This window comes from Rhipicephalus sanguineus, chromosome 5, assembly GCF_013339695.2.
Source record: "Rhipicephalus sanguineus isolate Rsan-2018 chromosome 5, BIME_Rsan_1.4, whole genome shotgun sequence".
Taxonomy (NCBI): domain Eukaryota; kingdom Metazoa; phylum Arthropoda; class Arachnida; order Ixodida; family Ixodidae; genus Rhipicephalus; species Rhipicephalus sanguineus.
The window spans coordinates 117049247-117073561 of NC_051180.1; the positions used below are offsets into that span (position 1 = coordinate 117049247).

Below are 24315 nucleotides of genomic sequence, written 5' to 3' on the forward strand. Positions count from 1 at the left end.
GAACAAAGGCTCCAGCTTTCACCAAAAACACACTCGTTGCAAACACGCGTTCCACGGAGGAGACCCGCGCGTAGCTGCCACCTTCCAGCCGAAGCGCCCAGTTCAGGGAAAAAGACGGCAGGTGTAGGTGACAAATTCGTTCTCCGAAATGAGGGGGGGGGGGGGGGGTCCAAGAAGCGGGAAGACTCGTTTGGGACAGCTGGCCCAGGACCCTCGCATCTGCTTTGTAACAGTGGGAAGAAACAAAATAAGCAGACCAGCATTGGTCGAGATGGGAAGTAGTAAGAGTGCTTATTTTGGTGTTTCCAAAGTGAGATACATTTGTATCTGTTGCTTATTGAACTCGAAACTACCAATATGATTGTTACCGAGGATGCGTTCGCGATCGTGAAATTGGCCATTGGCCGCGTCCGTTTCAGTTCGCCAAGAGTAGAGCAAGCCATTTTCAGGGATGCAACAGCTGCGCCAATTGCGCCAATTTGATACAATTCCTTATTTTTACGCCAAGCTGAGCCAAAACCGTGAAATCTGTTGAAATTTCGCCACGCTGCGCCAAAATGCCCGACCAGCTTCAAAATTTTCTCCGCGCAGATTGTAGCGAAAAGTGGAGGCCGCGTTGGTCACCTGCAGTGTGTTCATCATCATCCAATACAGATGCGCAGACCCTAACCATTACTACCCTCCTCCCCCTCCCGCGAAAGAAAAGAGAAAAGTCGCAGTTTCACCGCAAGGACGAAGCAATGAATACGATAGCAACAAATTGTAATGTTATACGAACTGAGGCTGGCAGCAAACTTTTTTGTATACGATCTCGCGTAACTCTACAAAACATTGGTGTGAGAGAATACGGCCGCTCCAGGGAAAGATGCTCTTTCTGCACAGTGTCTTCGCATTGAGAGCGCAGCACGTAGAAGGGTATACAAGGCACCCACTGATGGCTGCCGAGATAGTGCGCGCGCCAGCGATCGCGACCGCGCCCTAAGTTCAAGCTTGCTACTCGAGTGACACCCCTCCCCTCTTTCGCGTCTTTTCTGACTCGTTCAAGACGGATGGGGCGTTTCCTCTGCTTCTACGGCAGGCCTCCCGAGCGGAGAGGTGTTATCGTAATGCGCCCTCTGAGCAACGAGATGGGCTGGCTCGTTTGATCTCTGCTTCAGCCGGCATTCGTCACCCGCACTCGCGAGCTTTTACCCGTGGTAGAACATACTATGGGCGGGGGGATTTATCAACTTGGACTTTATATGGGACATGACCGCAAAAATCCATCATATAAGTGTCCATATAATTGCTATCGCAATAAAAAATGACAGTGGTTCTCAAATTTCCTGATGCTTGTTTTATTGCGTGCAGAATGCTTTTAAGCCACTTTTGCCGCAGTACACTGGTGTCCTGCGGGAAAGCGCACTGTGATTTAGAAGGGGCTATTAGTACTAGCTGTCAGGGACACAGTACATTTTGTTCCTTAATTACTCATTCGTGCAGCGCCGTGTAATTACGAGTGCTACAGTGAAATTTCGTTAATACGTACCTGCCAGGAACGCGGCATAACTATGCACTAAATGGTAGTACGCATTAAACACCAAGTACAAATTTGCATCTCATAGCGTACGCCATCGCTGCCAGCAAATAACTAGAGTGCCACAGCAAATATTGCCTAAAGTACCCACCGCAAAGCCTTTTCTTTCTTTTTGCCAAAGTGGAGAAAAGATCCTGGCACACACACACGACCGCCCGATAGCGCGTAGTGGCGACGCCGAAGAGCATTTCGAAACTATTACAGGGTCCGGAATATGCGGTCAATGCAGTGACCGACATAGCGGCAGAACGGACAGTGTCTGCTTTCCGCGGTATATGTGTGTGCGTCTAACCGCAACGCCAGTTTCAGTGAAACGTGGTACGGCCGCGTGGAGCATCGCCTCGTTGCAAGTACGTTGCAACGAGGCGATGCATCGCCTACTCGGCTCACGGGCTGCTTGCTGTGCCGCTCGCGCGCATTTATTGTGGGAATGTTGTTCGTACCCACTTCGCTCCAGATCGTGCACAGATGCGGTGAGTAGCTTGTTCGGTTAAGGCAGCGATGACGAGCTTCATGCAAGTGATGTGCACTCCGCTATGCTCTAGCGGTCCTGGCAGCGGACGGAGGCGCGTTGGGTGGTCGCCTAATAAAAGCGTGCAGTATGGTTACAACCGCGCTACGCTTGCTGTATCATACACATGCATTTAGTGTGATAGCATCAATGCAGCGAGGTTTCTCGGCGCCTGCGACCCGCAACGCTAACTACACAACAGCGATCTTCTTTCGCTTCTACAAGGCAATGTGCGCCTGATGATGGCTTAGTAGCGTTTGCTCTCGGGCTAGTTGGTACATGGCTGAAGTTCTTCGTCCCTGCCCGAGCATTTGTGCCATTAATTCAACTTCAGCCTTGAAGACGGCCGTGCACAACGAAGCGGCAGCAATCGGCGGCGCAGCGCGTTCAGGTTGTCGCCTAATAAAAGCATGCAGTAGGCTTAAAAATTAGCGCTGCGCCACACGCGTGCCTGAGCAGATAGCTGAAGATACTTATTGTGATAAGGTTGTCGGCGATAAGTTATGCCGGCGCGTTCGTCGGTGGACGGCACCTCGCCTTCGTTCTTTCCCGATGCTTACACAATCGCGCGGAAGTCGGAATCGGGGATGGACTAATCTGCACACTTCTCAAAAAGGCGGAAGACCTTTGGCGGCACATTCTGGCGTCGGGAAGTTGAGCGGCACAGTAAAATTTTATGGCACAAAAAGTTATCGTGGTACGCAGGGTATGCACTAACCGGTAGGCATAGGGCGAACCACTACGGCTTAAGCGGTCAGCGAATGCATTGGGCTCTATGGAACTCGGTCGGGGATTCGTTGCAACTACGTTTTAACCGTTAGTACGTTTAAAGCGGGTACATATTAACGAGGTTTGACTGTAGTATGATCGCCGACATCTGAAAAATTATTGGGAATCATTTGGAGCTGCTGTGTATGGAGTTTCTGCGGCCTTGAGAAACAAGTGGACAAAGACGTATGCCAGTTTCTTTTCTCTCAGCCCTCACTTGCTCCTGCTTTACGAATCTCCCGTATTTCGAGGTTGCCAGGTTCTCAGGTCCACATGAGCATTTGCAGTGCCTGTTGAATTATTTGACAGGCCCTGCAAATGCTAATGTGGACTTCGTCATTGTTCGCACTGTGGTGTGTCTCAACACCCTGCTTTTATTGAGATAGCAGTGTTCACGTGCGCTGGGCATGAGTTAGCCGATTTTTAATGCTTTGTACGTATTTTTGCTTTCTTTTCTAAAAGTGAGCCTTTTTTGTTATACTGCTCCAAATTTGGGATTTTGTGCTAAAAGATTCAGATTCTTTTTCGTAACCTGCTCCAAATTTGGATTTTTGTGCTCCAAAAGCAGCATTTTGCTGCTCCAACAATTGCTCTAAACCCTATTTCAGCTGTTGCACCCCTGCATTTTCGGCTGTTCATGAAATGAAAGTGCAAATTACGTGCGCCGTGCAGTGCTATAGACCCTTTTCATAAATACGCCACCTGGCGGTGGGCTTTTTGTCAGTTTCGCTTCGCAAAGGAGCGTGGGATAGCCAGTGCCATCGTGAGGGCATGGAAAGCGAGCCGTCAAATGCGTGAGTGCTGTGATGTTTGTGTTGGCGGCTAGTTCTCCGTGTCATCCGCTGAAATCTCACCGTTTGCGTGCTTGAACGAGCTCTTAGTACTCTCCGTTCATCTTTCTGAGGTGCTTCCGCTGCACAATGAGCAACATTTTGTACCCTCCAACGGGTTGGACGAGCAGTTTGGCTCGACTGCCGCGGTTGTGGGACCGTGACCACAGCCAACTCGCGTGCGCGCCCGGACCGGGAAAAAAAGGCTCGCCGAAGCTACAAACTTCTCACCGAAAGCTACAAACTACAAACTTCTCACCGAAGGAAAGGAAGGACGTCACTGTCGCGGAACTATGCGGCCGCAACCGGTGAAAATCCTGTCTGCCGCAAGCACACCACGCAACTATTTTTGTATATTTGTATGTAGTGGCGTTGCCGGAGGGGGGGGGGGGCACACTGGGCCCGTGCCCCCCCCCCCTCGAGATTTCTTTTTTGCCGTGGCACACCGAGCACAAAATGACACTCGACCACATCTGCCTGCCCGGCCCCCACTTCAAATCAAGGTGGTGCCCCCTCCCCCTCCCCCCCCCCCAGAAAAAAAATTGCTGCCTACGCCCGTTTGTATGTACTAAAAAATGTTGACACGTGGCTTACGATATGCGAGTACTGTCGCTACTAAATGAACGGTACGCAACTTCATTTTTATTTTTCTGGCTGGCCTTACGAACCCTCGCAGTATTTCTGCACAAACAATCTATCGCAATTCACCGCATGCAGGCACTCGGGAGAAGACTATTCATTCGTAAGAGCAAGGCTACACATGGCGCTGTGAAATAAGCACATCCCTTTCTGTAGCGCGTTTACAAAACGGCGCCCTTCCGTGCGTCCATTTGACATCACGTAAGGAGATAGAGCACATGCGTTTGTTCACGTTTCATCGCGTACCTTATCGCTGTTCTCGTCGCGATATCCTCGATGGTGGCACATGGGAACGCAGCACGTCTGTGCCATTGCAGCACGTCATCTCTATGAAAAACGTTGATGACAGTTCACGATTCGGCGGTGCTGAAATGTCATGCACTGGCACGTTGCCGAAGCCTGCGTCGTCTACTGCGGTGCCCTCACAATGGCGGCAGACTGTAGTTTGTGTGCGCGGCGCTAGGGGCGCCCTTTTTCGCAAAGGGTCTATATTTGTCTCGCATGTTCATAGCAGCCTTGACTGCTGATCTGCAATGAGTTCTGAGGATGCTCAAAAAGTATTTCGTGGCCCCGTTGAAGTGACCATTTGAGATAAACCCGAATCATGTTGTCTGTTCAAAAAGAGTTGCAGGGACCCTTTGGTAGGGATGGGTGAATAGTGAATTTGAGGTTCGAAGCGAATCCGAAGCAAATAGTGATTTGGTCGAATAATTTCAAATCGAATAGTTCGAATAGCGTGTATCACATATTATTATGAAAAATGAACATTTTTGTCATGACTCTTGCACAATATTTTTAAGGATGGGAACTAGGTATGAGTGAATGTCGCTTTTGAATAGTATCAAAATTTGAATAGTAGTAGGGTGCAACTTATAAGTGATACAATACATTACAATTTAAAAATTACTATACTTAGCGCATATAAGCCCATATAACACACTTTTAAACTTTAGCCTTGAAGTGTGGCTTCGCGGCAGTGCAGATTCCCTCTTGGATGGGTTGTTTCACGGCACAGCAACCCGACACTGCAGTGAAACCACCTTTACAGGGGGGTTATGTGCGGTCAAACATACATATATTCGTACATTTCGAATACTTCGAAATTTCGAATAATATAAATTCGTATCAAAGCGAATTCGAATACTTTAATATTCGTTCGAATATTCAAAACGCCCGAATATTTGCCCATCCCTACCCTTTGGTACAATTTTTTTTCTGCAAGAACTGTATGTGGTGCAGCCACCAGTCTTCTGATTTTGTATAAAACTTGTCTCACCACTGGAGTTTCTTTTTTGTTGGTATTGTTGAAGGATTGTTTCACTAATGCAGCCTGAAGCTTTACTAGTACAGCCTGTCTTTTCGAATTATGCTCATGCAAAATGCACGTGGAAGATCAATCATGTATTACGTAATTAGTAATTGCTTATCAATAAATAGAGACATTGACTTTGGTGTTGTCTCGCCAACATTATATGAGACAGTGGAACCTTGCTCATGTGTACCCCGGTCATGCAACAACCTTCAGTATTGACACAAAGTTTTGAAGACCACATAACTTGTGGGATAGATTTGTGTGGACACACATGGATCATCTGTGAAATATCAACGGAAAATATGGCCTAGAACATATTTAAAATCAATTTTAAAGTGTGTGTCGCATCACTGCATGCGAAATGCGCTTGGTTTTTGTGTAAAAAAACCAACTGCCACCTGTGTCACGAGTTTGTGTTGGCTGCCACGATCCTCACAAGCGCTCTCCTAGCAGAACTTTTCAACGGAAACAGTGAGCAGACTTGCATGGGAATACAAAGGCTCGGCAGTGCATTTTTCGGGGGTCACGCATATTTGCAACATCCCAGAGGGGGTTATAGCAGCACCCAGGAGCTTTTGCTGAGAAGAATTGTCCGTGCGGTGCTCACGTGAACGTGGTTTTGTGCGCTCACGTAGCCAGCTATGTTTACATGAAAACCATTCTGAGTGCTGCCTTGCTTGCCGCTCTTTGAAATCGAAACTGTGACTAGGCGCTGTAAAATCGTCTCCAAAATATTAACCATTGCGCGCTCGAGCCCACGAGGTTTTCAGCCGTGATAAGTGGGTAGTTAGCTACTTATTGCAACAGAAAAAATAAGATGTAATATTTTTGTGTCAGTACCCTTTTAAGAGGAATTGGTTTGGTTCCAATAAAACACCCATATAAATTATGTACAGTAGGCTCTCGTTAGACGGAACCTGAAGGGACCAGGAAAATGTGTTCCGTTTAAGAGGAGTTCCATTTACTGAGAGAGGAGCAGGGGTGCAGAATCCAAGTATGAAACCATTCATATTAGGAGCAGTTGTTCCGTTTAAAGAGCAGTTCCGTTTAAGAGATTTACAGCGGAACCCCGCTACAACGAACGCCGCTTCAACGAAATTTCCGGTGCAACGTAAGATTCTCAATTCCCCGTCAACAGTTCATAGAAGTCAATGCATGAATATGCTTGCCACAACGAACACTTTTTCTGCTGCCGTCCCGCTTCAACAAATTCGATGATGCAATTCCGGGCTAAAAAATTTAGTTTGCCATGCAATAAACACAATCTCGAACATTTTCGTGCATTTTAGGACATAAAAATACGTCTACAAACTCTAAATCGCATGTTGGCACCACCAGAAACCGCCGCTGTTGACTGAGCATAGGGACCACTATTGCTTAATAACGATGGCGATCAGACTGCCCTGCTTTCGTTTGGCCAGTGCGACCGGTGGTCAGAGCAACAATTCGTCCACGTTATCGACGAGATCTGCCAGCCGCGAGTGGTGGATGATAAAAATAGCATAGAATAAGGCTTAAGTCATCGCTCCGCGATAGCACACCTGCATCTCTGCATTGTGGAATACCTTGTTTCAGCTACGGTGGCGCCACCATGCGGCAACCGGTCAAAGCCGGGATCTGGTGATGGAACGAAAATTTGCCTGGCGACAACGTGCGGGCTGTGCTTTGTCGCCGGTGTGTCCTGCAACTTGTTGCGTGTGTGACTAGTGAATTACGATGGAGTTTCTTGGTGCAACATTCTGGAACCTTTGCAGTGCAATAATCACAAGAGAAATCGCGTGTACTGTGTGCCAAAATGCTCAAACCGTATACCGTGAAAGGCTTCGTAAATGTGGTTAGTTTTCCCTTGGACCGGCGGCAGAAAAAGCAATGGGATATCCATGTGCGCATTGGGAAGCTTGTCGCACAGAAAATGATGGTTCACCTTGCGCATTTCAAATCGGCCGACTTCTAGGACGCAACAGAATTGCTTAGATTTTACGTGCCAATACCACGATACGATTATGGGACACGCTGCAGTGAGGAGGTCCGGATTAATTTCAACCACCTGGGGGTTCTTTAATGTGCTCCTAAATCTAAGCACACAGGTGTTCTTTTGCATTTTTCCTCCATCGAAATGCGGCCGCCGTGGTTGGGAATCGAACCCTCGGCAACATGCATCATGACGCCTTACGTGCTGTGCTACCACGGTGGGAGACAGCAGGCGAGTGCTCTTTTTTTTTTTTTTTTGCTTGATTTACAAAATGACAGTCAATAAAACTATGCCTTCACGAGCGAAGAGCACATCGCAACAGCCTGCCGCAACTGACACCAACAAGTGGCAGGGGCGCAGACGCCGCTGCCGTCCGCGATCAAGCGCGACCACGCCGCAGAATGCTCAAATTTTGCCACCACATTTGAGATTGTACTCTTATGTCGGGCGTCGACATACGCAATCAGTTTTCACTACGCCCTTAGAGAATAGTGATACTGTTTCTTTTATTCGTTGCCAGCACCTTTTCAAGACCAAGACTACCAAACTCATCTAGGTAGCCACTAACAGAGCAACAGAGACTTCTTCAAGCAAGCAGTTTGCGGTGTCACTAACTTTATCCTCGATGTATGTGCTAAAAAGAGCATTGTGAAGAAAGTGGCAAACAAAAACTTCTGCGAAGTACGTGATCGTGATTCACATCTGTGTTTCGAGGGGTGACTTCTTTATTTGTAATGACAGCGTGACAACACTAGAGATAGGAGCCGCAATTTTGTAGCGATGCCTTTCATTCAATTCAATGTCACTATTATGTACCGTTCACAGCCGACTGATCCCATTGATGGTGCAGGTCATGCATTGTTGTAAACATTGACGAAGCACAAAAAGAAATTGTGTAAAAAGATGTATTGCCACAAAATTGTGACCACGAGCTGTTTAGGCCATATGTAAGTGGTTAAGTGCATGTGCGCGGAGCAAGGAATTGATAAAAAGGGCCATATTCCCAGACAATTGGTTTTGAAGATACATTCCCTTTCACAATATCTTGAGTGACTGGCGCCTGACATGTCTTTGGGCGACAGCATTTTTAGCAGTGTGTTGAGGCAACGTCCTTGGCACTGGCAACAGTTCCCTCATACGTAGAGCATGATCAGCAATGCACGCATTGCATTCAAGAATGGAAGGTCAGGCACGAGTAGTTGATGGAAAGACGTTTATTTCCCCAACCCACAGCACAGCACATTGTCCTGAGGGGAGAGGGATTGAGAGAAGAGAGCATAAAGGAGGAGCTACTTTCTCAAAATACAACCCCATGCACCAGGTCGGGTACCTCTTTCCCCATGAGAAAACTGATGGGTGCCCTGCAGCACTGTGAATCGAACCGACTACTCGCCACATTGGAGGTGGATGCTCAAACCACTTGACCACCGCTGCAGACATTGCAGTGCAGCGCTGCAGTGTATCCGTGTGGCTGACAAGCAGCCACTCTTGCCCAAGGGTGATGAGGTTCTTGCAACTTGAACGAGGCTCACTCTATGCACAGCTGGTGCTGAAGCCTAGCTCTGGCTCGAGCCCACACAGTTGCGCCATGCACGTATTAATGTCCCAGTCCCGTAGCACAAGTAATCACAGCTACGACGAGTTTGGGCGAATAAGGCAACAGGCTAAGTAAAAAACACTTTATTGCTGCAGTAGCAATAACGTGAAGATGTCACTTAGAGGGATAGTCCGCTCTCATGGATGTTCCCCGTGCACCCGCCTAACCTCGCTGACAGGGCGGCGCCACCGCAGGAGTTGCGCCATCCCTTGCACGGCGGCGAGAACGTTGACTGTGCCGATCCGCCAGACGCGCGTGTGCCATGAGGCGAAACCAACTTTACACGGTGTGATAGCACCCCACAACTTCTGCGCTTCAACAGATCGTGACAAAGTTATTTGCACACCCGTTAAAGAATGAACACAAGCAGTGAACCTGATGCAAGCGCAGGAGAATGAGAGTGTGTCAGTTCATTCCTCCTTCTTGTCCTTTCAGTGGCGTGCAAATGACCCTACCACGAATTGTTATAAACTAATCCAAACCAGTACGCTTCTAGCTTAGACAGAGTAAAGGGGGTGTGGGGGTTGCATCTCAAGTACAAATAGATGAGTTATATGTTTCATTGAGGTGTGTTTTCTTCTGCATTCTTGCTACGTCTTCGACTTAGTGCTATGACTCACCTTGTACTTTGGCTGATGTCAGTTTTGAACACAGAGTCTCTTTGATTTGTCAAGTGTCCATGTTGAAATTTTATTTCACTATGTGACCTGAAGCAATGCTCGTGTTGTGCGATATACTAAATATAAGTGTTCCTCACTCGCCTCGGGATATGATCAGTAAATGAGAAGAATGACTGAGTGTCATTGGTGTCACTTCTTGTGAATGCTTGCTTCTTGAGGAATACCGAGAGCACATTTTGGGCCTTTTTGAATCCTGTGCTTCAGAATCACCTGCTCAAGCTTTGTGAAAATTGAGTATTGACTTAGAACAGCACAGTGCACAGCGTAGATTTTGGACGTTTTTGAATCCTACATTCATTCAAAGCTTCAGAACAGCAATTTCATGCTTTGCCAACATTGTGGCATAGGTTCGACTCACAGTGATGTTGTGAAGTGCACTGCTGAAACTGGCTTATGGACCAGCATTTGTTAAATCCAGCTATGGTTTCTGGCATTTGGGTGCTTATTTTTCAATTGTAATTTTTTTTTACTATTGGTAATTAAAGGTGGCTCTCAGTGAAATGCTGACTGTTGCAACAAGCATCTCGCATTGCATGTTTTGTGGGCATCCTGCGACTCTTCAGGCTTCATTATAATTGGCTGATGTTGACCATTGTTATGTAGTGGTGGTCTTTCAGTGCAGTTATTTTGTGTTGCCATGGTCCCATCCGAAATTCATACTACCTTCATCAGACATGTAGTTTGCGGTGTGAGTTGGTTTTCATTCTTGAGACTAGAAGCGTGATAAAGATGATTAATGTGACTCACAGCACTCTTGTTTTTTTTGCTTTTGTACTGTCTTTTTTTGCTGCTCACCTGAACAATGTCTTCATCTGACCTCATCAAGCAGCAGCAAAGCAACATTAGAAATGACTGCAAAGTTTTATCTTGCTTACTTAGGTAGTGCCTTCCTGCATGTCGTTCACTTAGTGCAGAAGCTCGTGTGCTGTATCATTCCCCTAAGGACCAAGTCGATGGTAGCGAATGCTTGATCAGCTGTATTTCAAGGTTGCTGCATGCATTTCTCAATAAATGAAGTTAATTTAGGAGCCCTCCACCAGCTGTACCTTTGGGGAAATAACATCAGTCATTCGTCCTACACAACCTTGTTTGATGCTATCAGTGGTTCATTGTTAGCATGAGACGACATGCTGTCTGTGTCCTTGGTGCGCAATTCCTGTACTGTGAGGCAGGCTTTGCAATAGCCGAGCTGTCATTGTCGTTTAGGAAGCATGGGGGTGTCTGGAGGAGAGGATGGACAACATCATCATCATCAGCAGCAGCGCCATCGCGGGGGAGCTGGCCGCAACGGGTCGCGAACTCCAGCCGCTGCAAGTCAGCCAGCCTCCACTGTGGCTGCCATGGCTGCCCTGTACCGGCATTCGCGGGGCCTCTCTCTGCTACCAGGTGAGCAGAGAGGGGGGGTCGGCTGTATCTTGCGAAGTGTCTCGTTCAAGAGCACTCTGTGGTCGGGGTCAAACTACATATTTGTGCCGAGCTTTTCAGATAGCACTTTGGTTGCCAGCGCCTCTTGGATCCAATCTTTCCTTCACTGGTTTACTGGCCAGGAAAAGTTCTTCGCCTTTCATGCATTTGCCAGTGGAATCAGTTTAATATTTGAAGTGTTTAGCGCTTTACACATCCAATTGGTTATGGGGTGTGTGATGACAGGTTTTTGTTAGAGAAGGCTGGCCCCTTAAGTCATCTATGGAAAGATGTTCTGGTACTTTATTTGATGCTACCATTCTTTGTGTTGGCCTTGTGGCACCAGCCTCCATTGGGTCATTGTTGGTGTTGTCCATGCAACACCTAATGATGCAGTACATCATTTCAGCACAGCTATGTTCTGCAGCAAACTTGTGGGATGGGTTGACTTAACACACTCAGAAGTGTGCTCTGACTGTGAACGCTAACGGTGTTGCTCTTGCTAGGTATACCAGGGATGTACAGCTGCAGCACTGGCATCTGGGTATACATGCTTCCAATACTTGAATCATCCTGGTACTTTCGTGTATTGGCACAAGGCTTCCATTTCTGAAACATGATTTTTGAGGGCCGTGCTTTCAGTATTGCTTCCATTGACTAAAGGAGTGGGAAAGGGATTGCACAGGTAGTGAATACTTTGCTGCCAAAAATTTTACAAGGCGCCTTATTTTTCACGTTACCTTCCAATGGTGATCAGTCTGCAAGAATACTGACTCACACGAGGGGTTGTAAGAGTTTGAACAGCTTTTGTACAAGAAAAAAAGCACCTATTGTCTCTCACTAAGGCCCTACTCCAGGAAGCAGTTTTTAGATTTACCTGAACTCCTAAATATTAGAAGAGAGGTTAGCATTCTGCAGGCCTGCAAGCACTGAGTCTTCCCATCATTGCCCCCCTTGCCCCCCACCCCACTTCGCCACAGACGTGCGACTGCTTGGCCATCCGCTGCAACAGCATCATGAGGGGCCGCCACAAGCCATGCTGAGGGGAGCACTGCGGCTCGTGTCACAACCTCCACCTGCCCCAGCCACTCTGGGGGCTCGCCCACCCCGAAGCACCCGCAGGCAACCGCGAGCGGCACCCCGTGCCCCCTCCAACCCACCCAGCTCGGCCCCTATGCCCACAACGTCTAGCACAACTCCTGGTATGAGGCCCTTCCTCCTTATGCTTAACGGGCCATGGGAATCTTTGCCCACACCCTAAAGAATCACTGGGGCTTGTATTCAGAGCAGACGGTGGAAGTTATTACATTTAATAAGCTAGATGGGTCCTGGCAGATATTTCATTGGCCCAATATGATGAACAACCTGCTGTACCAACTCGGCAGCCACGGCATTGTGGGATCACTGGCCTTCGTTAAAGAAGGATGGTTCCTTGCAGTCGTTTGTGACAAGAGGCTCTGGTTGCTTTAACTGATGCTGCTATTCTTTCTTTGTCTCGGCCTTGTGACACTAGTTTCCATAGGGTCATTGTTGGTGGGGTCAGAATGCAAGAACATCCGCGTACTTACACTTGAGGTGCATGTTAACAAAAACCCCAGGTGGTCGGAATAAATCCGTAGTTTCCCACTGTGGCATGCCTCATGATTATATCGTGGCTTTGACATGTAAAACCCCAGAATCTAATTTTTGAGTCTTACAATGGCGACGGGAGCTTGCTGCTTTTGATGACCTACAGCATGTTGTCTCTACAAAGGCCCGAGACAGTTGAAGGCACATTTGCCTAGTCTGCAAAGTTTTATTATTCACAGCAAAAGCAAAATTAATGGGGTTGTATTTTTTGCTTCCTCATTTATCCTTATTTTTTGCTCTTTTTATGTGTTACATGCACAAGCACTATTGAGTTGCTTTTGACTTTCGATGACACCACAAACATATGAATTGCAATGTAATTTGATGAAGGTCTTCAGTGTTACTGCAACTCTTGCCTGTGGCTTTAATGACCCCATATAGCCATCTTGAGCACTGTCATCCTTGTTTTCTATTCAGCTTAAATCGTGTTCCATTGAACAGACAGCATTAGTGACATGGCTGAAAAGGAAAGCGTGTTTCATGAAAGGGAGTAAAACATTGCTTTGGACAGGATGAAGTGAAGACGACAGACATGGCACTGGCTAAACAACCAAAGTTTATTGCAAGTCAGCTGCAATATATAGGCCGCAGCAGTGGCTACGTTGTTGAGTGTCCACTTCCAATGCAGTAGGTACTGAATTTTCCAGTGCCGAACGGAAACCCATCGGTTTTTCCTAATGGGTAGACGAGTGAGCCGACCTGGCGCTAGGTTGCTTATGGATACTAATCTTGAAAGGTCACCCCATAAGGTTCTGTAAAGGCCTCTGGGTGCACCTTAACCCACCACAGGCTTGGTGAAATAGTTGAGCATCTACCGCTGCTGTGGGAAGCGGAGAAATACTACCGCTAGGTACTTACCGGTAAAATTGAGTACAAGCGCACTTCCAGCCTGGTGCTCGCCAGAAGGAAGTACATAGTCGCTTGGGAGGGCACCCACTCTGTGGGAAATTGGTGGCATGGGACCGCCAGACTTAGAAATAAGGTCATCTTCTGTATTTTTCTTTTCCTACTTGTGAGTCTCGCGTTGGTGGTGTTACCAACGCAAGAATCAAGCGTCGCAATCACAGGTCTGATTCTTTGGCAGCATGTCACTCCTTAGCTTATGGCAGTACTCACGGTTCTCTTCACCAAGGAGAGTCCCTACGTGCTGTTAGGCCTAACACAGCTGTGGGAATGTCTGTAGCAGTGTAAAAGCCAGAAAGCCTGGGCCTGCTTCTATAATTGTGACCCATTCCTTCACCATAACAAAAATCGGAACCGGCACCACTGATGTAACAGATAAAATGGGGTCGTGTTCTTCTGTATGGTGTAGTACACATCTTAGTGCCCTGTGCCGGGTGCATGGGTTTCCCATATGCTAAGGGGAGGAGTTGAGACACCCCCAAGTGATGCCTCTGCCCTGTGCAGTGATATACAACAGTACACGGTAGTGCAGATGTACAAGAATGCCGCCTAGCCAAAACATACTCAAGGAATAGTTCTTTTGAATCACACCAAGGAATTGAGAGTTTGACTCGGTGTGCAAGAACACCAGTTTATCTGTACCACCAGGTAGTACCAGCAGGTAATTTTATTAAACCAATTCATAACCTGTGCATTGTTCATTATAATTAGATACAACTCTATTGATTTTGTGCTGTTTACTTGTCTGTCCATGAAACTTCAAAAAAAGCTCAACAATTGTGTTTGGTGCAAGGCAGCCACAATTGCGGGGATTTGATTTCATAATGGTTAGTATTTTCTGCGTGCGATGATGTCGACAGTATGTTAGCACATTTTACATTATGCTGCTGCTTCAGTTTCTTTATGTATAGCAACTTTTAAGCATGAACACATGAAATATTTGACCTCCCCAAGTTGCTGAAGTATTCTCATGTGCCCCCCCCCCCTCTTTAGAACTAACTGGGGTACTGTGGCTCACAACACAGTGATAACGTTATCAGGGGACACATGAAGCTGGCGCTGAACTCCACTTTGATTAATCATAAATTAGAGTTAAATTTAGTGTGCATGTGGCAGGCTCCCGTTTTGGGTAATGATTACAGTTTATGGTAACTGCTGTGAGAAATCAGTACCAGTCCAGCAGCCAAAGAACTGTAACAAGTCACTCACACCACAGCTTTCCTGGAAAGCACTGCCGTTTTCCTTTAAGCAGCTGCTCGCTAAGTGGGGAACCATTTACATTGCAGTCTATGGCAGCCAGGCCGGGAAAACAGAATAGGTGCGCCTAGAGCGGAACGATGCAGGTATGTGGCTACCCGCATTTTACAGTTACTGTACGTTCAGTGGGATAAGAACCAGTTACATGATGTTGACGTGAGTGGTACTTGGCATCAAGCAGCAGTACTGTTGGCTACTCTCTCTGGCTGACAACTGCAGGGCATCTAGTTGCGATTTCAGGAGCGTAGCCTCCTGAATGTGTGCCTGTGCACTGCTCATTACCACTGTGAATTTCGAGTCCAAGTGATTGTACTGCCCATGCTGCCTGTTTGTCATTAAGCCATGGAGTGAGAGTTGTCATTCGTTTTCCTAGCGTAGCTTTAGCATGGCCAGCAAGTGAGTGGGCATTGCTGCTATTTGAGTGGGCATTTGCCTAGTCGGAAAGGGCCTGAGGGTCACGCTAATCTGTGCTCTTTTTCTTTGTTGGTCACTCACAACAAAACCATTTGTGCTGTACACCAGTTGGCTAAAGTCAAGAAGTGTGCTTCACTACGACATCATGTCCTAACGCATCATGCTATGGGAGGAAGTAGAGTACTTTGGCGTGCATTCTGTGGGATATGCAGGGCAGATAACTGGCGGTTGTCAATGCAATTGGGAGAAACAAATGTTTCTCATAGTGATAAGGTTAGGATGGTCACATGCCTCAAGGCCAGGTGTGGTTAAGGATGCGGGCAGTCATAAAGCAGGAGAGGAAACTTGGGCGTACTAGTTAGCCTTATGGTGACGCTAATGAGGCAGCAGTGATGATTGAGGCGAGACATTGCACTCAACACACAAAAGCGAGATCATTGCTGAAAGTGGTCAACCGGGAATACAACTGTTATCTTTGTTGTCGTGGATTCGTCGTTGCGCTTAGGTGCCATGCTTAGGTGCCATGCCTGGTCTTCTACTCCAGCGGCAGCAGGTGGCGGCCAGGTGTTGGAAGTGCTGGGCCTGGCCGACGGTCTGGCACCGAATGAAGTGGAGCAGCAGCTGGAGCCTCTGTTGCGGCTCGGGGCACAGCTGAAGCGGGTTGGCACGAGCCCGCCGCAGCTGCTGGTCTGCTTTGACTCCGCAGCCGCTGCGCAGGGGGCACTTCTCATGGCTGGCCTACCCTTTCAGCTGCGGCCCTTGCCCCCAGTGGCTTCCCCTTCCTCCTCCAGCGAGCTGCTGCCCCCCCCTCCTTCATCCAGCTAGCGCCTCTTCGTGACAACATGCTGCAAAGAAGTGCCGAGCATGCCAAGAGCTGGGCACGGCAGGATGACCTACCACCGCCCCGCAGGAAACCTCGCAGTGAATCTGTCCCGACTCTGTTGTGCGGTTTGAAGGGCTTTGCAGCAATGGCCTCCTGTGGCGAGCTGCACGATGTTACAGCACATAAAGTGAAATTTTCGTGATTGTTTCCCGCAAGCTGCTTCCCGGTGTCAAGGCGAGGGCGCAAGCAGCATTGCCACTTGGGCGCGGGGTCTATCAAAACAGCACATTGGCAACTACGGCTCTTTGCCCAGTAATAACACAGCCACCGGAAGAGATCATTACTGCATGGCACCTAAAACTCTAAATACTCTTTGGGGGATGAGACAAAAAGGAGTATAAATTACCACCCATTCTGACATGCTACCAGGCAACCCTTAAAACTGGGAAAGACATTCAAGCCAATGTGGTTGGCTGCACATCACAAGTGGAACATCCATGGCCCTGGGTATGTTAAGGTAATGCATGCTTAAAAGCATGAATCATTGTTTCAGTTGTGTTACGATTTGGATGTGTTATGTACTGAGGACATTCGTAAGGCATCTGAAACAACTTGTAATCATTAATATAAGTATGTTCAATTCTTCATTGGAGTCGTTGTGAAGACATATTGGTCCTCCATCAATGTATCACCGGCACTTTTTTTTTCATGATGTGGTAAATCTGTTCATTCTGATTTAGGAGCCACAGTTTGTCTGAAAGATGCGCAGGTCTGCTGAACTGATATTTTCTGCACACCTCGTTCAGTAACGTTAACATTACCACACATTTAGCTTTTCCAGTCGTGGCTGTATCCAAACAAGGATACAATCCTGTCATCCTCTTTGGCACACCACAGGGAGGTTTCCTGTCGGGTTAATCACGAAAGCAGATTGGGATATCAAAGAAAAGTTGGGAGCTCTCTGCACTTGACGAAGCTTATGGCAGGCCAAACCTGCACATGCTCCCCGAAACGGTTCCGTTATTGTGAAAAATTTGCGAGACTCTTGCCTGTGTGCCCTGTCCAACTGCATATGCAAAGCAGAGCCACACAGTGTGGTAATGGGATGTGTTCCCGTCGGCTTCAAGAATGTGCATAGGATGTGTGCCATGCAGGCTCGTACACTTAACCCCAAGGTGTTATTGGAGGAGTGCTCACCGAACTGACCTCCGAATAGCCCAAGGCAGCAGCCGTGCCACCTGCCTTTGTAAAATGTTGATAGGTTTACACCCTCAAAGGAGAAAAAAAAAAAGTTTTTGGTCATGTTTCAGTGGCAGTGTTGTACGAGCCGGCCATTTACGTTATAAGGGGAGCAGTTGGGTAAAAGGCTGCCTTTTACGTTTGTTTGGAGTGTTTTGCTGTCCATGTTCCGTTGCTGCCATAAAATGTGCAGAGCTGTTTTTGCAATTGTTCCGAGGGCCCTTCTTGAAAAATTGCTGCTGCAGCAGTGCTCACGGGTTGTTTTTCATCATAGCTAGCATTGCAAAGCAGCTCTGATGACTGCTGATGCTCGTGGGAAAGTGCCCTGCCCCCTCCGTAAACGAAGTACAGTGTATGTGTGTGTGTGTGTGTACCCTGTGCAGAGGAGATAATAGGGGTCCTGTGGCCAGCACATTGTCGGCAGTGTGCCACGGCAGCTGTGGACTTCGGGATGACACAGAAGGTGGCAGCGGTTCGGCAGTGTAACGTGGCGATGCATAGCTGTCATTCTTGGCATTGACTAGCAGTCAGAGTTGACTGCAGTCTGCATCCTCTGAAAGAAGCTTTGCCCCCTCTAGACACTGTTTGCGCCCAAAGTTTAGGGTTGTTACCTTGCAGGGAGGGACCTGCGTTCAATCCCGCCTGGCACAACTTGCGATTCGCCTAGTTTCCAGCCATTGCATTGCATTGCTAGTCATTGTGTAGTACTTTCCTCATACCTGCCAGTTTTTTGCACTCTGAAAGACTTAGAGCAGAATCGGCCAGTGGCGACATGCAAGCATTATCACGGATCTCTGTGGGAGAAAATGAAAAAGGCATTGGCCCCGTGCTGACTTGCTGGTGGCTCTCTGGAGCAGCCACAGAGACACGTAGTGGTCGCACCCGTGTGTGTTCGTCAGCCATGTTCTTTTACCCTAGTCTCTGTGCGACACCACAGTGTGTTAAAAGTTTGAACACACATTGTGACATCTTTTAGAACTTTGTTGCATTTTTTTTTCTTTGTTCGTACCTGGGAGGGCTTTGCGCAGACGGGCAGCCACAAGAGGAGGATTTTGGTGGGCAAGATCAACAGATTCTCTGTTGTTGTTTATTGGATGGACATGATTTTACTATTACTTTGCTGTGTGCCTGAAACGGGTGTGCATTCTCCCTCAAGTCGTGTGCAGTCAGACTGGGCTGGTCACAGTGACTGCCATGATTTGAGCCATCTAACTTGGCACAGCAGTGCCCCTGGCGAGCACAAAAGCCAAGTGAGAGGTTGCAGTGGGCATTGCATGTGTGTGGCCATAGGAACTCCTGTCACCTTTTTTTTTTCTTTTTTTTTTTTTTGGCCTGTGTTGAGCTCCACCGTCATGGTTTGTTGTGTGCTACAATCCAGTGTGCCAACAGAGTCGTGTCACTGACACGTGTGACCAAGTTACACACCCATGCAGAAGGCTGTGGAGGAAAAAAAAAAGGCAGCATTTCTATTTCTTCTGCAAGGCACTTCGCGATGAGGGCGAACTGCGTTACCAGTCACTGACCTCTCCGCAAGTCATCCTGTTTTACGCCCTTTTGCTTCTTGCTCTGTCGAAGGAGGTGCTCACGGGGTTGAGTGATTCAGAAGTGCATCAGGAATATTTATTTATTAAAAGTTGAACTTTGCTTTATTATACCTGGGCATTGAGCGTTGACCCGGGAACTGTGAGAGTTGGATGTACACGAAGAGTGACGTACGTGCAGGTGATTGTTGCACTATTGAGAAGTTGGAAGCGTATTTATAAGAGTTGCAGCAGCTGTTCTCCGACGCAGTGGCACCCTCTACGCCGCTGTCCGGTGGAGCCAAGACGGATTGACAGCAACTGTAAAGGCAGTGCGTTGTGTGCCAATTGTTAACAGAAACAGCGGGACAGCACTGGCAGTCGCCAGTTTGGCTTTCTTTCTGCACTGTCCGAGCAACCTGGCTCGAGAAACTGTGGAGCGTGTGCCAGGCTGCCGACTCACAAGTCTTGCGTTGGTGCGAAGGGAGTAAGAGAAAAGGCAGATGTTGCAGCGACCTTCGCCACAATATATTTTTTTTTTTTACATTCCGTGAAGAGTTTTAGAGAAGCCATGGAGACATATGGAGGACGTGCATGCAAAGCTGACCACAAAGCTGCATCACTTTCTGGCAAAAAAAAAAAAAAAAAAAAGCGGACGCGATCGAAAGTAACAGCAGCTGCAGCAAACCACCCGGGAGGAGGATGGAGAAGAAGCGAGGGGGGATCACCCGCATCTCATATGCAAGTAAAAAAAAAAGTACATAGGCCTTGTTTCCCCCCAAGTAGCAGCCCACCGTGGACCTAGCTCCTCCTCCTCCGCCCCGCACCGACCACGTGATCCCCGACACCCTTCGCAACCTCATTTGAGGGCTGGGAGGTCACTATGTACGAGCAAGCGCTGTTCTTCCGGCCTCTTGTGTACAAAACAAAAGTGAGCCACGTGTGCGCGGCCAGGTGTCAGCTCAAGAACGGACCCTTCGTCGTGGACATAGCGACAAGGCCAGCACCTGGCTGCCGCCGGTCGGCAGCTCGTCCTCCGTTCCCGCTCAGAGAGAGAGGCGTCGGAAGCGTGTCGTTCCCTCTCAACCCCCACCGCACACCTTGGGAACCCTCACGCTGCAGAGAACAACTGCGATGAGGCGCGATCCCCATTCTGGCCGAGGGACGTACGTTGAGCAGGGTGCATCGAGCGCCCCACAGGTGACGATGACCACGACGGTGTCCGGGTGCCGAAGGACGACACGTCGCGACAAATTGCAAACAAGGGAATCTGGACACGCGGAAAACGACGACAAAAGGCCGTAGAGTTTTTTCTAGGTGTTTTTTTACATTTTTTTACATTGCCAGAATTGTTTTGTGGTGTCACGTCCCATGCGCTGCAATCACTCATGTTAGGAAGAAATAAACCTGTTGGAATTTGTCTCTCGTGTAGTGCCTCTTTATTTCTCCTCATTGGGTACAACAAATTTGAGAAATAAATATTAGTGCCGAGCAAGCTTTATACCTAAACTTGTTAGGTTAATGGGTATGCAGAGGGACAAGATTACTTTGTGTTCATATGCCCAAAGGTCATGTGCACTGCAGTTCTAGCTAAATATTGAGGCCTCAAGCCAGTGGTCTCTTAGCGCTGTGTGTGTGAGCAACGGAACCTTTCTTAACGAGGAAAATAAGTATTGTAGACTGATAACTCAGCAATGTAGAAATAGGCAGTACTGTATTGACGAGGCCACGGTCTCAAGATTGGTTACCAAACAATTAGAGTGATGACCGGTGAACAAGTAAAACGGCTTGAATGAAAGATGCTTAAAGGGACACTAAAGGCAAATATTAAGTAGACGTTGATTGTTGAAATAGCATTCCAGATACCTCGTAGTGCTTGTTTCATGCCAAGGAAATGCTTATTTTCAAAGAAAATCTCGTTTTAGTGATCCGCACGATGTTAGCACACTTCAAGTCCCCCGTCTGAACAGGCCTTCTGATGTAGCAGTTGCCGTGCCCAACAGTGCCCGCCTTTACTGCCCAGCCACTGACACTACGGTTTCTTGCACAACAGCGGCCGTCAACCTTGCCAAGACACAGCCACGGGCCACTCAGAAACTGTATAGTTCACTGTAATGGAGCTTAGCTTGGCCAGCAATAGCAGTAGAGTATCAACAGGGCGAAAATAGCGAGAGCCAAGCACACAGAGTAGTACGCGATACCAAAACTACCACTGAGACGCGCAGCTTGGAGGAAATGGAACTTTTGAACCACTCTTGTCGTTCCCCATGGTGACGCCAAGAGATTCTTTTTTCCATGAATCAAACAAACTTGCAGGCAGCATTTTGTTACTTCTTGTGATGCACGGAAGGTTCTTTTTTTATCACAGCTAGTTTGATTACTAGTGGTTAAGTGTACTCTGGACTCTTGACGTCATCAGGATCATTTCCAAAATGTCCCACTCGTGGCACACATCGTGTCCTACATTTACCTGAATTTCTCCATTAGTAGAGCACTGCTGTTGATAATATTGATGTTTTAGATGTTCTCGCTAGGCTTGTGCGAATAGTAAATTTTAGGTTCAAAGCGAATTCGAAGCTAATAGCGACTTGGTCAAATGTTTTCGAATGGAACTCGAATAGTATATGTCACATATTATAAAGCAAAATGGAGCATATTTGTCATGACCCAACTAACCTGCACAAGATATATTCAAATTGAAACAAGGCATGTGCTGATGTCATTCTTTTTGGTTCAAAGGGAAGTGGAAGTAACTTGAAATAGCAGGATTCGACTCTGTAAAATGCAAGTGATAACCTGTAAAATATGTTTCGTTTTAAAATTTACTATACTTGGAGCACACAAGCCAGTATACCAAGCTTTTAAACTTAAAAAAATGATGAATCGATGTGAGGGTAATATGTTAATTTAACCTTGAAGTAGGGTTTCATGGTAGTGCGAGTTTTTCCTGGAAAGGTGTATTCACTGTATAGCACCCCTACACGGCAGTGAAACCATTTTTAAGTAGGGTTTCATGGTAGTGCGAATTTTTCCTGGAAAGGTATATTCACTGTATAGCACCCCTACACGGCAGTGAAACCATATTTACAGGGGCAGGGAGGGTGTTGAATACAGACTAAAATACACCTATTCGTTCATTTCGACTACTTCAAAATTTCCAATAATTTAAATTTGAATCGAAGTGAATTCGAATAGTGTAATATTCGTTCGAATATTCGAAGTGCTTGAACATTCGCACAAGCCTAGTTCTCACACACTGACCTTTCACTCTGACATAAATTATTTGCCTTTAGTGTACCTTTAAACTTGAAACCTTACACTTTAAAAGGTACGGTTGCAAGGCTGGAAACAGCAGCATTGGAATATGCAAGAATTAATGAAAATCAGCTAGCAGAGATCACAAGAAACATGGCAATGAAATAAAGGACCCCTTTAAACGGGTGTCTAAGATTATAATCAAACTGGAAGGTGCTGTGCTGCAGGGATTGAAGATGAAACGAGGGCAATCGTTTGAGTGGAAAATGAAGCCTCAAGTTGAACAAGTATGCTTGCGGTGGCGGGTGAAGGGTAAGCAGGCTCTTTGAATGGTTGAATATCAAGACTGCCAAGCATATATGTACATCCTAGATAGGTTCACTGCTGCTATTTTTGTCGTGGTTTGGATGCTCTTCCTGACCACTATATTTTTCAGGAGTGGCACTTGAAACCAGCAAAATGATTGCCTAGAGATATAGGGGCTGTATTAGTCCTGGTGAAACCAAACTAGGAAAGCCCACTGACTTTTGCCAAAGTACTCCCTTGCCAGGCTAGGAATTTTGACTCCCTGGTGCGGCGTTCTGCCACGACCTCCCTCATGATGCTTACAATTTTAAACCCAGACTCTTGACCCTTGGCAGCTGCAGAACACCTGTGCAAGGTCATGTGTAGAGAGAGGAGAGAGAAACAACTTTATTGAAGTAAATACTACTTGGTTATTGCGGGTGGGCCCCTCTCCCAAGGCCTCACTGGCTGTTGTGACACAGTGGAGACCACTAAGAATCTTGGGATATGGACAGGCCACCTCTGGATACTGAGCCTCGCAACGTTTAGCGCGCACACGTTCTCAAATGAAGCTGGATTAGTGGAGCCCTGAGGAATCATTGGGCACTAAGTGTGACGTCATTAGCCTTAGCAAGGCTAGGAGAGCTGATGAAGCTCGGTGAAATGCTGACTAGTGTAAACAATACCATGATAAGACTGTAGACCGAGCTTCTTGTAGGGTCTTTAACTGAAGCAGGTGGTAGTTGTGCAAGAGAAATCCAGTGAAGAATAGTATCGGGGAATGGAGCAATTGATGGAATTTAAAGAATTATAAAAAACAACGATGTCAGCCTCAAAACTAAAGTTCATCTTTGACTGCCCTAGTTTTTCTAGTGTTAACTGCATAACGGTGCAAGTTGTTGCCTTTGTGGACTCTTGGAGCTGTGGTGCTGATGTAGCTTTCTGAAAATCCCATGGACTGCCAAACGAACAAGTATATATTGGTCATATCAGAGGAGATTCTTTGATGTTCTTCTGAAGCGAAGGTAATGACACTAATGTCATGAAAGCTATCATTTCATTAGAGCGAAAGTTGATGTTAACCAACGTGGAACGTAAGAGTAAATGGGGCCGCCCATGCACAAGATGGGAGGTATTCTGGAGGCCATAGGGAAACATCTGGATGAGCTTGAAGAACTTGAGTCTCGCCAATGTTCTTAGAATCGTTCCCTGTAGTTGCCAGCAACTTGACGGCACATTACATAGGTCACGCAGGTAACACAGACTCGACGTGATGTCTTTTTCCTTGGAGTGCTCAAGTTTATGGTGCAGCATGGCCAAGCCATACATGCAGACCAGAAAGTATGGTAAACCACTGGCCTGTACACATTTCTTATTTAGGTTTCCTTATTTATTTCAAATTTCTCTCAAGTTTAACTTTGGCTTTTATACTATTGAGAGGGTACTCTACTGTAGCTGCTCTGTGGCACACTCGACCCAAGTTTGTGTGCTTTAATCCTTTGTAAGTTTGCCTACATTTTTGACAGGATGATATAAAAACCGGCTGTGGTATATTGATATAAACTGCAAAGAAATATTATAAAACAAATTTAATCAAAATCAAGCCAGTAGTTTCCTGAAAAAAGTGGGACATGTCCCACTAACTCATGAAGGCACCATCTCATGATTGCATCACTGGGTATTTGGGATGAAACGGCCAAA

The 24315-nt window shown here is 47.1% G+C and overlaps 1 protein-coding gene across 4 annotated transcripts in view; it reads left to right on the plus strand.

Annotated features, from left to right (window-relative positions):
* LOC119394187 (R3H domain-containing protein 2) overlaps positions 1 to 20496 on the plus strand; it is a 114873-nt gene extending 94377 nt beyond the window's left edge. For all 4 annotated transcript variants that reach the window (XM_037661455.2, XM_037661456.2, XM_037661458.2 and 1 more), the window contains 3 exons: positions 11092 to 11271; positions 12270 to 12491; positions 16037 to 20496. In XM_037661455.2, the coding sequence (XP_037517383.1) occupies positions 11092 to 11271; positions 12270 to 12491; positions 16037 to 16317 (683 nt within the window). In that variant the 3' untranslated portion in view covers positions 16318 to 20496. The remainder of the gene's footprint in view (positions 1 to 11091; positions 11272 to 12269; positions 12492 to 16036) is intronic.
* Positions 20497 to 24315: the final 3819 nt, after the last annotated feature.